The sequence below is a fragment of the Puma concolor genome, chromosome F2 (assembly GCF_028749965.1).
Source record: "Puma concolor isolate L17-30 chromosome F2, mPumCon1.1.hap2, whole genome shotgun sequence".
Taxonomy (NCBI): Eukaryota; Metazoa; Chordata; class Mammalia; order Carnivora; family Felidae; genus Puma; species Puma concolor.
The window spans coordinates 64912565-64928828 of NC_141684.1; the positions used below are offsets into that span (position 1 = coordinate 64912565).

General features: G+C 37.3%; 1 protein-coding gene across 6 annotated transcripts in view; it reads right to left on the minus strand.

The window, feature by feature from the left end:
- Positions 1-16264, minus strand: part of CF2H8orf34 (chromosome F2 C8orf34 homolog) — a 413316-nt gene that overhangs the window by 90850 nt on the left and 306202 nt on the right. For all 6 annotated transcript variants that reach the window (XM_086696037.1, XM_086696036.1, XM_086696035.1 and 3 more), the window contains one exon: positions 3736-3821. In XM_086696037.1, the coding sequence (XP_086552163.1) occupies positions 3736-3821 (86 nt within the window). The remainder of the gene's footprint in view (positions 1-3735; positions 3822-16264) is intronic.

Sequence of the window (16264 nt, forward strand, 5' to 3'; positions counted from 1 at the left end):
CGAGTGAGAAGAAAACACAGGAAGTAATTAAAAAACTATTAAGGAAAAAGGAAACAAACAAACAAACAAACAACATTGGTGGGGGCTAGTCACCAGGGAGACTTGACATGATCTTAGAACATAGGATCTGAATAGGCAGAGGGAAGGAGAAAGAACTTACTATGAATCAGGAAAGAATGGCTTACGTAAAGGTACACATGCAAGACTACCAGTGAGAAGAAGCCAGATACTCCAAAAGCTACAGTGTCACCAAATGGCCAGCCTGGGTCCTCCATGTTCCTAGTACCACCACATTGTTCAACTTTCACTGTCAGTGTTAAAGGTCTATCATGGTAGTGTGTAATCTCATCAGTACTGCAAGAGATTTAGATATATAGAAACTATTATCATTTCCTGTATTGTGCTACCTTCACATTGGTTTATATTCCACAATACTTTGTTTTTTGTGTTTTTTTGTGTTTTTTTTTTTTTTATTTTTTTAATGTTTATTTATTTTTGAGACAGAGAGAGACAGAGCATGAACGGGGGAGGGTCAGAGAGAGAGACACACACAGAATCTGAAACAGGCTCCAGGCTCTGAGCTGTCAGCACAGAGCCTGATGTGGGGCTCGAACCCATGGACCGTGAGATCACGACCTGAGCTGAGGTCGGATGCTCAACCAACTGAGCCACCCAGGTGCCCCTGTTTTTTTGTTTTTTAATGTTTAATGTTGTTAATATTTGACATGTAAAAAAGTATATACAGTTGACCTTTGAACAACATGAGTTTCAACTGTATGGGTCCCCTTGCACAGGATTTCTTTCAATAAATACAGTGCGGTACCATAAATGTATTTTTCTTATGATTTTCTTAACATTTTCTTTTCTCTAGCTTACTTTACTATAAGAATATAGTATATAATACATACAACGTATAAAATATGTGTTAACTGTTTATATTATCGGTAAGACTTCTGATCAGCAGTAGTCTATTAGCAATTAAGTTTTTAGGGACTCAAAAGTTATATTCAGATTTTTGCCTGTTCAGGGGATCAGCATCCCAAATCCCCACATTGTTCAAGGGCCAATTGTATACAATATATATGTAGATTAAATATATATATATGTATGTATATATATGTATATATATATGTGTGTGTGTATATATATATATAGTATATTTAGGTTACAAAGCACAGTGATAAACACCTCAAACCCACCTCCTAACTTAAGAATTAGAACATTTCCAGCAACCTACATATACCTGTGAGCACCTTCCTTATCCCATCTCCTTGTTTCCCTTATCCCTTGAGGACATCCATCATCTTGAGTCTTTAATTCCCTTCTTTAAATATAGTTTTATCACTTATGTATATTTTCCTAAAGAAGATATTATTTAGATTTGCTAGTTTTGAGCTTTACAAAAATGGCATTCTATGACTTACTTTTGTTCAATCAATATTATGCTTTTAAGACTTGTTCAATTGTGAGCTGTGACTTGCCCATACTGAATTGGAAGACCCACTGTCATTTTCAGATCAGTTGCTTTAAATCAGATATGGTGAGAGTATTTACATCATCGAAAGCATCAATCTCTACAAATCAGGGCTTTCTTTCCAAAGAAAGCTGTGTTCACATTTACCAGCACACTTCTGATTTCATTCATCCTATGTGTGTACTTGAAACGCAGTTTCCTATAATGCAATAATTCCACAGTGTATCCATTTTCCTGTCCACCAGCATATCAACAAAGTTTGTTCACATTTTATGGTACAGGAGACTTGTTTCTCAAGGATATTCACCCAGAAGTAGAGTTTCTGAGCTTTAGAATATATGAATATTCAAGATTTTAATATAATGGAAAACTGTTTCCAAAATTGTTTATACCCCCACCTATAGTGTATGAGTTTCCTTTGATCTCTGTCTTCACTAGCACTTGCCTTTGCCAGATTTCCTAATTAACATCAAGCCAAAGATTGTAAAACAGCATCCTTCTATGGTCTTAATTTGCCTTTCCTTGATTACTAAAGTAGTCAAGCATTTTTCATGTGCTCATTGGCAATTGTGTTTCCTCTTCTGTGAAATATCTATTTGTATCTGTTGCTTATTTTTCTATTGGTTTGTTGATCTTTATTAAATTGCACATTGTTCATGTATTCTAAATATTAATCTTTAATCAGTGACAAATATGTTGTAAGTGTATTTTGCTATTTTATGGCTTATCAATTTACTTATTTCTGACATCTCTTGATGAACAGGAGTTCTTAACACTCTGTAGTTGAATTAAAATACTGTTTTTAATGTTAAGGGATTTTTTCCCACCTTATTCTTTTTTTTTTTTTAATGTGAAATTTATTGCCAAATTGGTTTCCATACAACACCCAGTGCTCATCCCAACAGGTGCCTTCCTCAGTACCCAGCACCCACCCTCCCATCCCTCCCATCCCCCATCAATCCTCAGTTTGTTCTCAGTTTTTAAGAGTCTCTTATGCTTTGGCTCCCTCCCTCTCTAACCTTTTTTTTTCCTTCCCCTCCCCCATGGTCTTCTGTTAAGTTTCTCAGGATCCACATAAGAGTGAAAACATATGGTGTCTGTCTTTCTCTGTATGACTTATTTCACTTAGCATAACACTCTCCAGTTCCATCCACGTTGCTACAAAAGGCCATATTTCATTCTTTCTCATTGCCACGTAGTATTCCATTGTGTATATAAACCACAACTTCTTTATCCATTCACCAGTTGATGGACATTTAGGCTCTTTCCATAATGGCTATTGTTGAAAGTGCTGCTATAAACATTGGGGTACAAGTGCCCCTATGCATCAGCACTCCTGTATCCCGTGTTTTCCCATCTTCTTTAATATGTCCTTCTCTATCCAAATGTAAGGAAAATATTTTTCTATAGTTTCTTTTCTAACTAGCCCAATTGGATTTAACAACTGCATCTAGTTAGAATACTGAATAACGATGCAGTGATTTATCTTAGACGTCATTGTCATGGCATTACATCTACTTATTTACTTATTCAGGCAACATTTTGAAGTGCCCTGACATGATCTTAATATCCTGTGTGAAGGAGTTTGAATTTTGTCCCATAGAAAATAGAATGAAATAAGCATCTTCGTATTTAGAAAGCTAATGAACTAAAAAGAGATAAGATAGTACAAGGAGTGCCTATTTACAGGTTTGTTACCCTTGGCGGAGGAAGAGGACGAAAACACAGACTAGGCAGTGTCAGGGGAAATGAGGAGGAGGCTGGCTTGGAGGGGGAATTCTGAGGTAACACTGACCTGATTCGAGGCCAACTTAATATAGGGCTGAGACAGAGGGAGGAAAACCGAGTATGATGTTGACATTCTGGCGGGCAAGGCTGAAGGGTTCAGTGATGTGAAAATGAGAATAAGCAATGTACATTACAAAAGCAAGCTGAAATTAGGGACAAAATTTGGCGAGTAGCCAACATATAGTTGACCTGTTTGTACCTAAAACAGGCACAGACATTGAGAGGCTGCTCCTCAGAATCCACACATCCTGCTTCCTTTCTCCTTTGCCCTTAACCTCCTGACGCACACAGCCTGAGGGAATGGTGGACATGTGAATGGCCATTACCATGATTTGGTGTGGGGTGAGATCTTTGGTTTTAGCTTTTCTTTCTTTCTTTCTTTCTTTCTTTCTTTCTTTCTTTCTTTCTTTCTTTCTTTCTAATCTTCAAGTGCCACTAAAGTTACAGTAAATATTGTTGGATTTAAAACTTACCCAAAGAATCTGGGACTATTTCATCTGGAGAAAGAAGTACTTGTGACGTCTCTTCTGTCCTTTCTGCCAGGTTATCTCCTTGAAGCCTAAATAATTAAAAATGGTCATTGAAACCTCAAATAGTGTTGAATTGTGAAATGTGAACTATATACTACGAGGACATCGCTTCTAAACTTAAAATCAGACTTGCTTCCTCACAAGGGAATTAAAGTTTTACTAAAGCATTTGTCATACAGTGTTTTTGCTTTTCTAACCTTTAAGGATAAGTCTTTCATCATCTTTTCTCCTATGTTCATGGCAAGATTAGTGTAGGCAGAATCTGCTTTTTTTCTCAGCCTCACTGGAGGAAGGTTTGTAAGCAAATGTTTTCACTGAAACTACAACGGGGAAGTGAGTGGAAGAAGAGCAAGAGTCCCACACAGAGTACTCTCCTGGCTTCTGGGTCCAGGGGCAGAAGAGGGTTTCTACATAGCGGCTTATCAAACACAGTTCTCCACATTAACCAAACTTGAGCTTAAAGGCCTGCACATCAAGGTAAGTCTCAACACTGGCAGTGAAGATTCCTAATATGTATGACTGCCCGGGGTTCTCCAAGACACTGGGTCTTCAGGAAGGGAAGACCCATGGATACTTTCAGGGCAATATATTTCTGAGCTTCTGTATGCACCTTGCTATAGTGAGACTAGCAATACCTAATTCAAACAGTCTGGATTTATATTATACTATGAAACCACTCTACCAGAAGAGTGGTTATCCATCATTGTTGGAACTCTGTCCTAAAATAAGGTCTGCTAATGTTGGAGGACAATATATCAAATAATCCAGAGATTGGAAGTTTCTATCAGTGCCTTACTTTTTTCTTGCATTGAGCTACAGGCAAGTGCCCTCACGGGAGACTATTAATAAAGGCATAACAAATAGCATTACTATTTTTAAAAATACAAACTTAAGTACAATTCACACCTGCACCATGCTCAAAAGTTCAACTTTTCAACTATTTTACATCTTTGCTTTTATATACCACAGTGGAATCACAAAATAATTTGCATTTTACTTTTGCAATTTAAAGCATATATGTATGACTCTTTATGTTTTGTGTAATTATAAATATTATAAATTATATTTTCATTTTTATTCAGTATTAAATTTTGTACATTTTTGTATATAGTACACATTAATACTCACATATTACCTTTTATACACAAAACCATATATACTGTATTACATAAGCTAATTAAAGAATTATCAAGGGTAATTTCCTGAGAGTCATAACACTTTTTGATCAAATATATGTGAATTTACATTTTTTGATTGACTTTACTTTGAATGAAGGTTTTAAATTTTACTTTGAAAGAGCAGCATCACTTTTAAATGAATGATTTAACTACATGTCAATTCTGCCCAATTATTTCTTCTTATTTTGTTTATTTCCAATATTAGAGTAAATACTTTACTAATCTACAATATCAAATATTCTTTTCTGCATTTTCTTTATCTAGCACCATTTCATCAAAGTTTCAAAGAGAGAAAGTATGTAGAAACAAATGATATGAAAGGTATAAGTAAAATTTATCATTCAAAATTGGCAATGAACGTCAACACATCTAGGTATCTCGATTTAGGTATCTCAAAAAACCTAATTGAAAATAAACATCCAACAAAGGCAGAAAGAAACAAAAAATAAAAACTAAGTTGTAATTTTTTTTTGCTTATTGAAAGCTTCCATAAAAATATTTAGTATTTATTAACATACTCCGTAATAAGCCTAATGTTGTAGAGATGTAAATAAATTACAAATGACCCTGATTTCACAGACTTCAATTTAGCTGAGTCGAAAAGATAAATGGCCATGCAAACAACCCAACAAACTGGGTGGCCTTGGAGCTGGCTCATCTTTGTCCAAACACTGCCCTCCAGATACCTTAAGAGGTGGATTTACCGTGATTTGGCAGCAATTGCATTGTGGAATGCTTCACAGCCCTGCTATCCTTGAGCGCTCTGCCAATGTTTCCCGAGCTGTAATCCACACAGCACTACTTCTGTAAGAGGTTAATAGGCACTATGCAAACAAGGGTTATGTGGGCAAGTCCGGGAAATACAGTCTTAATAAAAGTTCAATCTGTTTTTTCTTTACACTACAAGAGTTTTACTTATACTCCCAAGTCTTTTCTCTGCTTTCTAAAACCTTTTCCATATGAAACACTCTTCTGCATTCTCAGTCCCTAAACAAAATGCTTCCTGCTCCTTCTTGTCATCATCAAAACCCTTTTGTCTTCTCAGAACATTACATCCCTTTTTTCCTCTAAGACCATGACAGCGCCTCCTCTCCAAAGGAGGCTGCCTAATCCCTTGACCTCAGATAACACAGAATTTGAAATATTAACCTTCCTTCTTTCTCCCTGTAAAGACTTTGCTCAGACTCAAACTTTTCTTCTTCAACTCAAGTCACTATTATCTTGAATGCTTTTCATGTTCTTGTGTATCTACCCACTAATTTCAAATCCCTAATTTCAAATCTGGAGATCTTTCCTTCTACTTCACTCCCTAGCCCAAGGACAGACAACCCCAAATCGGTCCGTATCAGCAATATTTAAATCCAATGTTCTGTTTTCTAACGACAAACTCGCCTCTTTTAGGCTCTTTTACAAACTTGCTATCCTTCACACTTTCTCTTCAATCAAATACAGGTCTCCAGTTTCTATTTTCTCCGAGGTATCTGGCCTCTCCTGACTCCAGTTCTGCGCTACGCAGCTGGGACTTGTGGTCCTCAGTTCCCATGAACCTACATCCTCCTGTCATTACTGACCAACCAGACCCTAATTTTGTATTAATCCATCATTTTCCTACACATGTGCACCTGGGGCAATGCTGGAGAAAATCGGACACTCTAGAATTGGTGAGTTACAAGTCAATGGTCCCCAACTTTAAACTTGGTCTTCCATTCCTTTCAAAATCTTTACAAAACTATAACCTCTTTTTTAGGTCACCTAGAAAAACTGTATGTTAAGGAATAAAGATCTGCTACTCTCCCTCACACAGCACCTACAGAATTACCTTCACCCCAACCAGTATTTACCACTTTGCCAATTCACAAAGGGTGAGGAGCTCTCTCTCTTGTGTAAGGCTTAGACCATCCACTTAGACTGGTGATTTGAATCCCATCAACTCATCTCTCTCTTGGACCTTAATTTATTTTATCCACTACAATTGATTCTGTTCATATCCACTGTTCATTTCCCACAGCATAGAAGCAAGCTCATTTGTCTTTCAGCCTTAAAAAACAAACACAAAACAAAATCCCTCCCATAGTTATCCCAAACATTTAACAGCTGCTTTTTCTTGGTCATCCTTCTTTGAGCCAACCTCCCTAAATATTCTTCATTCAGTGTCTTTGCTTCCACCGTTTTCATTCATCCCTCAACTTATTTTAATTTGGTTTGTGTCTCTACCATTCTGAAATGAAATGACTCTCTAACCTTCTAATTGTCATATAAAACAGGAGCTTTTCACACCTTGTTTTTATTTAACTTTCAACTGTACTTTGTATGAACACTCTTTTCCCACTCTTTTTTACACCACCTCCCTGAATCAGCTCGTCTACTCATGGTTTTAGCCACAGAGAGATCGCTATTTTTCAAATCTTTATCTAGAATCCTCAGCTCAAATTTTTGTAAGGACATTTTACTTGGATGCACCATGAGCATCTCAAAGGCAACATATCCAAAAGCAAACTAATTTTCATCATCACCCTGTTTTGCATCCCACATGGCTAATCAGTTGCAGTGTTGCTAATTACACCTCCTAAGGAGATGTCCTGAATCCATCACTTCTTTATACATTACTATAATATTGTTGCTTATTTTGATTTACCTAGATTATTATATCATGTCTTCACAGATAGTCATACTTAGAAACTGGCCCTCCAAAAATACATTTTCCATATGGCTACCAGCATACTCAAAACAAATCCAACCATATTACTCTAATGATTTAAGTATTTTAGTGCAAGAGATCTTAACATTAGTATTTTTAGAGGGTTTGTGGGCAGGTTTTATGAGAATCACAATAATTTACAAGAAATGGAATGAAAAGTTTTTGGCAGATGTGCTCTTTTTGGACAGGGGGACAATAACTTCAACCAGATTTTCAAAATAATCCTTGGCTCACAAAAGTTTAAGAACTACCATTTTTACTGGATTTTCATCACCTGCAAGATGAGTTATGGCTTCCTTATCAAGTCATTTGAGTTTCTCTATCACACAACTCCTACCTATCTCTGCAAATTCTTCTTTTGTTTTATACTCCATAAACACCACTGCTTTTACTTTTTTGCAGATGTTTTTATTAAGTATCTGTGTTATTATATAATTATCTCTGATGTGACTTACTTTTCCCCATTTTACTTTTGGCTTAATCCTACTTTTTCATTCTAGATTCTTATCTTTTCAGAAGCTTTTCTTCCAGAAGTCTTAGCACCTATGCACATCTTTACCATGGCTTTTTCTTTACTATATTTTAATTGTCTGTTCAGATGTCTGTTTGTCAATAAATTCCAAGTCTTAAAGGCAGGAATTTTATTTTCCTGTCCCTAAAACCTAGCTTAGGTTGAACTTGATACATTGTAAGCTGTAAAAGTTATTTCTTAACTAGTGATTAGTTCACCTTGGAGATAATGACAGGAAGATAGAGCTCACCCTGTATATATGAGGAATTTTCTACAGAATATGATAATAGAGTTATATTTTCTTGAAAAGAGGTAAAAATATCCTGTGTATATTTAGGGTTAAGCAGTTCTTAGCCTAGTTAACCCTAATGCAGAGCATGAGACAGAGGCTTATGTGCAAGTGTTTGTATGATCTGGGCGGCAGGACTGAAGGACATGGGAGTAAAACACAAAAGGAGAGAAAGCCAATATAAGGATGGGTTATTGAGCCAGCCCCTGTATAGGCAGCTTCTGCATAATCCCACAAGAATTCTGAGGATTCTTATGAAACGTGTCCATTTGAAGTATGAAAGGGTAAAGAATTTATCCATAGGTTCCTGGTCAAGGGTGGTCTATGAGCTTTGATAACCCTGAACTTTTAAACTGCACATAACTTGGTTGTGAGTGATCCTCACTCGCCATCCCAAGGCAGGAAATAAGACATAAAAGATACTAGTGAAAATGAGATGCTGAGGGTTACACCTGCACAAAGCTGGCTGCCACAATTAGAAACATGTGCAGATACAGTTGCTAATAAGAGGTATTTGAAATGGCATACAAGTGGGGCAGATAACGACAGTAAATGTGTTTGGGTTTAAGATAAATCAACCAGATTTAATTTTATATTGACCACTGAGACCTGACTGAAGGAAAGGCTATTATAAATATAAGTAAACTCTTTCTCCAAGTTTGTGAGTCAACAATCAGCTTCCATTGAGTCAGTCTTAGCAGTGAACTAAGCCATGAAAAAGAGCATCCTCAGAGACTGTTGTAATGCCTATTACAGAGCCTATCATGGTACCACATGTATATGATCAATAGATATTTGTTAAGTATATGTTATCAGAAAGTTCCGGGGTCTTATAAGGTAGACTTAAGAACAATGTACCAGTCAATAGAAAGAAGATTGAAGCTCATTCAGGAGATTGGTAGGTACAGTATTGGTTCAAATTTTGCTTGTTTGGGGATGTTTTGAGATTTGGCTGATCCCAATGTCTAATTCTATAAGAAGAAGCAAGGAAACCAAAAAATGGGGCCAAGTAGCAGTCCAGTCCCAGTCCAAAATGGTCAGTAGAAACACACTCCTCCCAGCCATTTCCATTCAGATGAGGAAGTTTTGAATAGTGTAAGCAGTGGGAGAAGAGAGATGATTAGTGCCACTTCTTTTTAATACTTAAAAAAATCCAAAACACTCAAAAAGGAGACATATTTTCCCTTCCTTTAAATCTCTGGTATTGTCAATCCGATTGAACTATGTGATGTGAGGAGAGAAGGTTCAAATAAGTGAATTCTTACTTTTTCATTTTGGCCTAGAAGACATTCAAATTCATGAGCACTCATCCTGCTGTTTTTATTTTATCATGCAACATATTATATATTTTAATCTTTCCTGAATACTTTCTGGAAGAAAGCAGTATCTAACTAGAATGGACACTTATTAAATGTTTCTTTGAACCAAATTGAATACACTATGGTATGCATGATATTAAGTGCCAAGCTAACAGTTCTGGCTTGTATATATACTTCAGAGGAAATGATAAAAAAAAATCAGGATTAACTGAAGAAACATTAATGGAATAGGTGGTACTTGAACTGAGCTTTGAAAAAGCAAAAGTTTGATTAGGTAAAGAGAGAGAGAGAGAGAGAGAGAGAGAGAGAGAGAGAGAGAGAGAGAAGTGTTCCAGATAAAGAGCAGTGAGATAATAGACTATGTTTACTTTGGAAAAAGAAGGGCCCTTCGGGGATGGGAAGGAAGGTAATAAAGTAAATAATGACAGAGAGAGAACACCAAGTATAAAAACAACTGACTGATTGCTTCAGTGAGAGAAGTATTTTGAGAGCAACAAACAGCACATCTAGGTTATAAAATGGATTCATATGAGATCTTGCACAGCAAACAGGAGAAATTAGACAACATAGTAGGAAACCTTTGAAAGTTTTGATTATATGCCTAATATGACCAAAGCTGCACTGACAAAAAAATATTCATCTTTGGACTGGTGAAATCTAAAAGACCATTTGGGAAATGACTGTAATAATCCCAAAGCAGAAGATCAACAGCATGAAGTAAGGAGGGTCTATGAGAGTGCCAGGTACTGGGGGGGGGGGGGGGGGTGAAGCAGCAAACATGGCCAACCAAATTCCCATCCTCATGAAGCTTTCATTCTACTGACTAAAGATGATGGATAAACAAGTGAAATACACAGAATCAAGTGTTGGTAAGAAATCTGGTTCAAAATGGGGGATGTAAAAGTAAAGCCAGAAAAGAAAAAATAAATAAATAAAGCCAGGAAGGCATGTAGAGAAGGTCTGGAGAAAGAGTACTATACAATTTTATATTGTGTGTCAAGGAAAGGAAAGGCCCCACTTGTGAGTAATATTTGACCCAAAATTTGAAGAGGTCAGGGAGTAAGCAAATAGATGTCTGGGAAAGAGCATCACAGGGAGAGGAAATAATACACACAAATGTCCTGAGGCCAAGGACTGAAGCAGAGTGGAGGAGGAGGGGATTAGGAGGATATGTTGACAGAGGGGAATAGCTGGAGCTGGATGGAGTAGGACTTTCTACTGTGTCATCTAGAACGTTGATGCTGAAATATCTAGTCCTCTTCCATGATGAAAATGGAAGCCAGTGGGAAGCAGAGTGATGTGATCAGACGTACACTTTGAGAAGGATGTGCTCGGTTGAGCATAGACTGTAGGGGAGAAGCATGAAAGCAGAGAAATTCTTGAGGAGTCTATTCCACCAATTTTGTTGAGAGTTGAGCTTCCCCAAGGGCGGCAATAGTGGAGATGGTAAGAAGTGGACTGATTGTGGATAAATTCTATAGCGGGAGCCAATGGAGTACATGATAAATTAGGTGTGTGTGTGTGTGTGTGTGTGTGTGTGTGTGTGTGTATGAGAGAGAGAGAGAGAGAGAAAGCGAGAGAGAAAGAGTGAGGGAAAGAGAGAGAAGTATAAACAATGTCATTTTTCTGTCCTGAGCAACTGAAATCATCATGTCACCATTTGCTGAGTTAAGGAAAACTGAGGGGAAAGCAAACTTGGTGGGGATTAAGTGGAATTTCATCGGGGACATGGTAAGTTTAAAATGCATTTTAGACACGGAGGTAGAGGTGTAGAGAGGTGGCTGGATATCCATGTGGAGATGCTGAAAAGACTGGATGGAGCTGTGGAGTGAGGCTTGCCCTTTCTGGATTCTAAAACCTCTACAGAGAACTTCAGACTATGATATACTGCTAGTTAGGGCAGCTGTTTTGAAGAATAAGATATTCTGTTTCACTAGAAAATAAATAACATATCATAATAAATGTCAATTGGAGCAAGTGAACCACAATAAACAGTTTTAGTTTTAAAAACTTTTGAACCATTTTCTTTAAACGGCTAGAAATTAACTTATCTTCCCCTTCCAAAGTCTGCTTTTAATTCACAAAGCCTCTTTCATAATATCAGTCATTGAGTTATTTCTAAGTCTCCTTGTGAGTGTTAATACTCCGTTTTAGGATACCAGTATGTTTCTCCAGGATTATTTTTTGAGAAAAATTCTAACAACTTATTGTCACTCACTCAATTTTGAAGTCTTAAAAAAGCCAAAATTGTCATCAACACCAAAAATTTATTGGAGAGCTTCAAAGACAAAGCTCTCCACTGAGCCCTGAGCCCGCAATCTGGCATAAGACCTGCATGGTATTTGCACGATCTAAATCCTTTGCAAGCAAGCTTTCCTGAAGTCAGAGATCAGGCCTGAAACTGCTGACACTATGGGGACACTATGGCGTATTCATTTACATTTGTGCCCCTTCGAAATAGCTATGTAATTTAAATGGCATTTATCTGAATTCACTAAACACTCATTTTAATTCTTTTCCTATCCTAGAGTGGCTGCTCTATGGAACTTTCCTGCCCTCACTCAGCCCCAGTTCCGGGAATAATTCAGGAAATTATCTGGACGTTCTTCCTCCCACACTCCTTTCCAAACCCACTGACACCACCTCAGCCTCTCCCTCCCCTGGCCATTCTCGTTTGACCCTCTGGTGAATGTCTGCTCACTTTGACTCTGGCCCTTTCATGTCATCTCTCAGATTCCTTAGCAGCATTCTGTGTACCCTCAACACAGATCCACCTTCCAGAGCCTCCAGCAAATCCTACTTCCAGCACTTCGATTTCCCTTCTTATTTTAGCATATTCATTTTAAAAATCTTCCTTCCAGCATTCATCTATTGTTGTTGAGGTCACCTGAAGATAAGTAACAATGCATCAAGATGAAGCAACTTTTTCCTAAGAGCAGAATGGAATAGAATAACCTCCTCCTTCACCAGAAGGCTTTCCTTGAATATTGGTTTTTAAATTCTCTCCCTCATTCGCAAGTGTGTCTGATCATGAACCTCTGAAATATAGTGATTGATGGTAACACAGAGATAAAAAGCCACTCTCTTCCCTGCTAAATTTTCCTTTTAACTTCCTATCTCCTGAGAGTGAGATATGGGCCTGCAAACTATCTGTAACTCTCTAATGAAAATCATCCTTCTCTCCTGCAGGGCCCCTTGCAGACATATAGCTGCCATAGGTGGCCTCTTATCTGGGCTGCTAATTACTCTCCTGGCAGAGGCTTAAGAATTTTAAAGCTAAATCTAAGGAAAGCACACACGGAAAAAGATGTTTTGTTTTCAATCTCTTCTGCTTTATCTCAGCTCAAAGGTAAAACTGTCAACACAAAATAAGGTAGGGAAGATCAGGCATGGAGCAGGACTGATTCTTAGCACGCTTTAGGACCAAGGCAGATATGACCAGAACGTGGGCCACTGACTCACATACCTTGGCCAGATGATTACGTGCACAAAGGACGACACTTGTGGCATTCCAACCTTCCTGAATCTGAGGTGGCCATGAGAAAGGATTAAGATCAAATTGCCAGACTGCGTGGAGCTAAAGAAACTTCAAGAGAAAACAGCCAAACACAGAATGCCTGAGCTAGAGGCAGCCCTGGGCATCGAAATCCTCAAGCTTCCTCCAGCAAAGCATCATGTACATTTTTAACCTGATTTCATGTCGATAATCTGGCAAAGTGGAGGTATCCTTTCAGCGTCTGCCATCATTCTTAGAGAGGACCCTTTTAAAAATCTATCTAAATAGAAATAGGTGCTTACTTGACATTGTAGACCAGTGGTTCTCAATTTTTAGTATACATTAGAATCCCTTAGAGGACATAAAACACTGATTGCTGGGATCCACCCATAGAGTTTCTGCTTCAGAAGGTCTGGCATATAGCCCAAGGATTTGCATTTCTACTAAATTCCCAGGTAATGCTGATACTCATGGCCAGGGAAGTGCCTCTGTAGTGCCTCCTTTTTTCACAGCTGTGCAAGGAGATGGATTTTTCCCATCCATTCTGATGGCGGTCATAGCATGTTGCCATGACTAGAACACCAAAAATAGAGAGAGATCTACCAGAGGATGTTAGTATTTTCTTTCTGTAAATTGCTAAGTATTGACTTTTTTAGCTGACCTCTAAATTTTATTCCCAAGTATGTATGATTCCATCTCAATGGGTTAAAAATCTGAGTCAGATTCCTCTTGAGCTCAGGATGCTGTGTACTTAGCCTAACTCAGAGAACTGCCAGGTCAGCAGGCATCTGGCTCAGGAGCAGCTGTAAGAGGTCTTTTTAAAGGGCTGATTTCTAACAGGTTGAAAAATGGGATTGTGTGGGGAGCCAAAACACCCTTTTGGAAAACTGCCAAAACTTTTGTTCCTTCCTTAGCCATTCCTTCCTTTAATCAGGGACCCCTTACAGTACTAAAACAGAAGGCTGCCTCACATATGTACCTGATAGAAGACCACCCTTCTTTCCCAGATCCCCTGGAAGCATCTGTGAGATTGCTGAGTCCTTCTCTATGTAGCCATTCTCTCTCCCATTCTCTGGTAGTTAAAAACAAACTCAACACTGTCAGACTTTTTCATGCTATAGCACTGAGAGAGATAATGTGTCTTGCTGCCTTAGTCAGATGGCTTATGTTCCTTTCTTTGCTTTTCCCGTTACACAAAATTTGGAATAATTGGAATTCAGTTGCGGTAACTAGCAGAATTATGAGGTATACTGAAATTCCCAAATCATGAGTGGTATTACTTTATGTCAGAGAGAGGTAATGTTTTAGTAGGGCTCTATCTGCTGATGGCAACTGAGAAAACATTGCCAGTGATGTGCAGTATCACAACCTGAGAAATTGCTAGTAGTCATGGAACCAGCATTAAGGAATGAACCAGGGGCTGCCTCATAGCAATCCTTCTTGATAATGTTGTACATTTTGGGGAGGAGGAAATAAAGGAAGTCCTAGCAAACCCTACCAAGTTCCATCTACTTAGGAGGGTTGGTGGAAAGAGGACAGGGAAAATCTGAGAAGATTCACTTGGAAATCTGAAACCACTGTGTATTGAGGTTATAGCCTAAGAAAGGTGAGCTTAGAGAACTTCTACATCAAACAGAAAGGCTGTACCAACTGGGGATTTTATGATCTGACTTCCCCATAAAGGTAACTCTCCATGTTCCAATAAAGGACAGTAGAATACAAGACATTTAAACATGCAAACACGGTTCCCCTTTCCTCCATGCTTTAATGTAGCACTGATGCACCCACAACAGGCAATAAACAATCGCTAATTGAGTCAGTCTTACTTTAGCACTGTCTCCAAGTTTGAGATCTTTTCTATGTTTTAAGCCTGTTGTGGGACAGAAAGCTTGGCTTAAGTTTGTTTTTAGCATAACCCTGTGAAATAAATATAACCTTCGATGATAAATGTTTTTCAAATGACTCAATATTAAGCTGCCATATTTATTAGTATTTGGGCAGCATAATAAAATTTTCCGACAAGCAAGTTGGTGATCTGGCAAACAAGATCCATTTAGAAAATGTTAAGTATGTGGCGTCCTTGAAGAGATTAGAACAGAAAAGATAAAGGCATTCTTTTATTAACAATCTTTTTAAAATTCTTAGGAAGGAACAACACTGAATACAAACGTCTGCATAATTGGAAAAGCCAATAAGGAATAAATATACCAGGAAAATTCATCTTCTGACATAATACTCTACAAGAAGAAATACATTCAGTGACTTACTAGGGAATATAAATACTGCTTTGTAAAATATAACTATCTTAGTCTAGAATTTATTTTTTCCAATGTGCATATCGATTGATCTCTTGCAATGATCACCGAATTTGTTTATAGTGCATTGATATCAAAATTATTGGCTTTTCTTTTGGAGAATTTCATGCTCTGGTTTGAGCACTAATGTTTGTAATTGAAAATAAATACATACTCTAAAAATTTTGACTTTTATTCTGAAATGTCATCAGAAAATTCAGAATTTAATGACAGTATTCTTTGTTTTAACAGTAATAATGTCTCTAGTCTGATTTGATTCTAAAATATTTATTTTATATTAGTAAGGCTAATTAACTGTTCAGTGATTATGGAACTAATTAATAAAAGATACTAATAGAGATAAAATTAATATAATTATACATTTGATATGACTTATGCAGGCCATTCAGGAATTGTGACCCAATTATAAAGATAATTAGCATAACAAATAATTGAAAGTAATTGCAATTTCAATTTTACTACAAAGTGTCTAGGGAGGTCCAGAATGTCAAGCAAGTGAATAAATAAGAATCTTTCAGATATAGATAATGATTTGAAATATAATTTTTCACTTTTGTTCCTATTTCTTACATAAGATACCACATCTTTTGTCACTATGGAAACAAAAATGAGGAAAAAAAATAGGAAGAGTCATTTAAATCAATCTTCCCATATTATGACAACAAA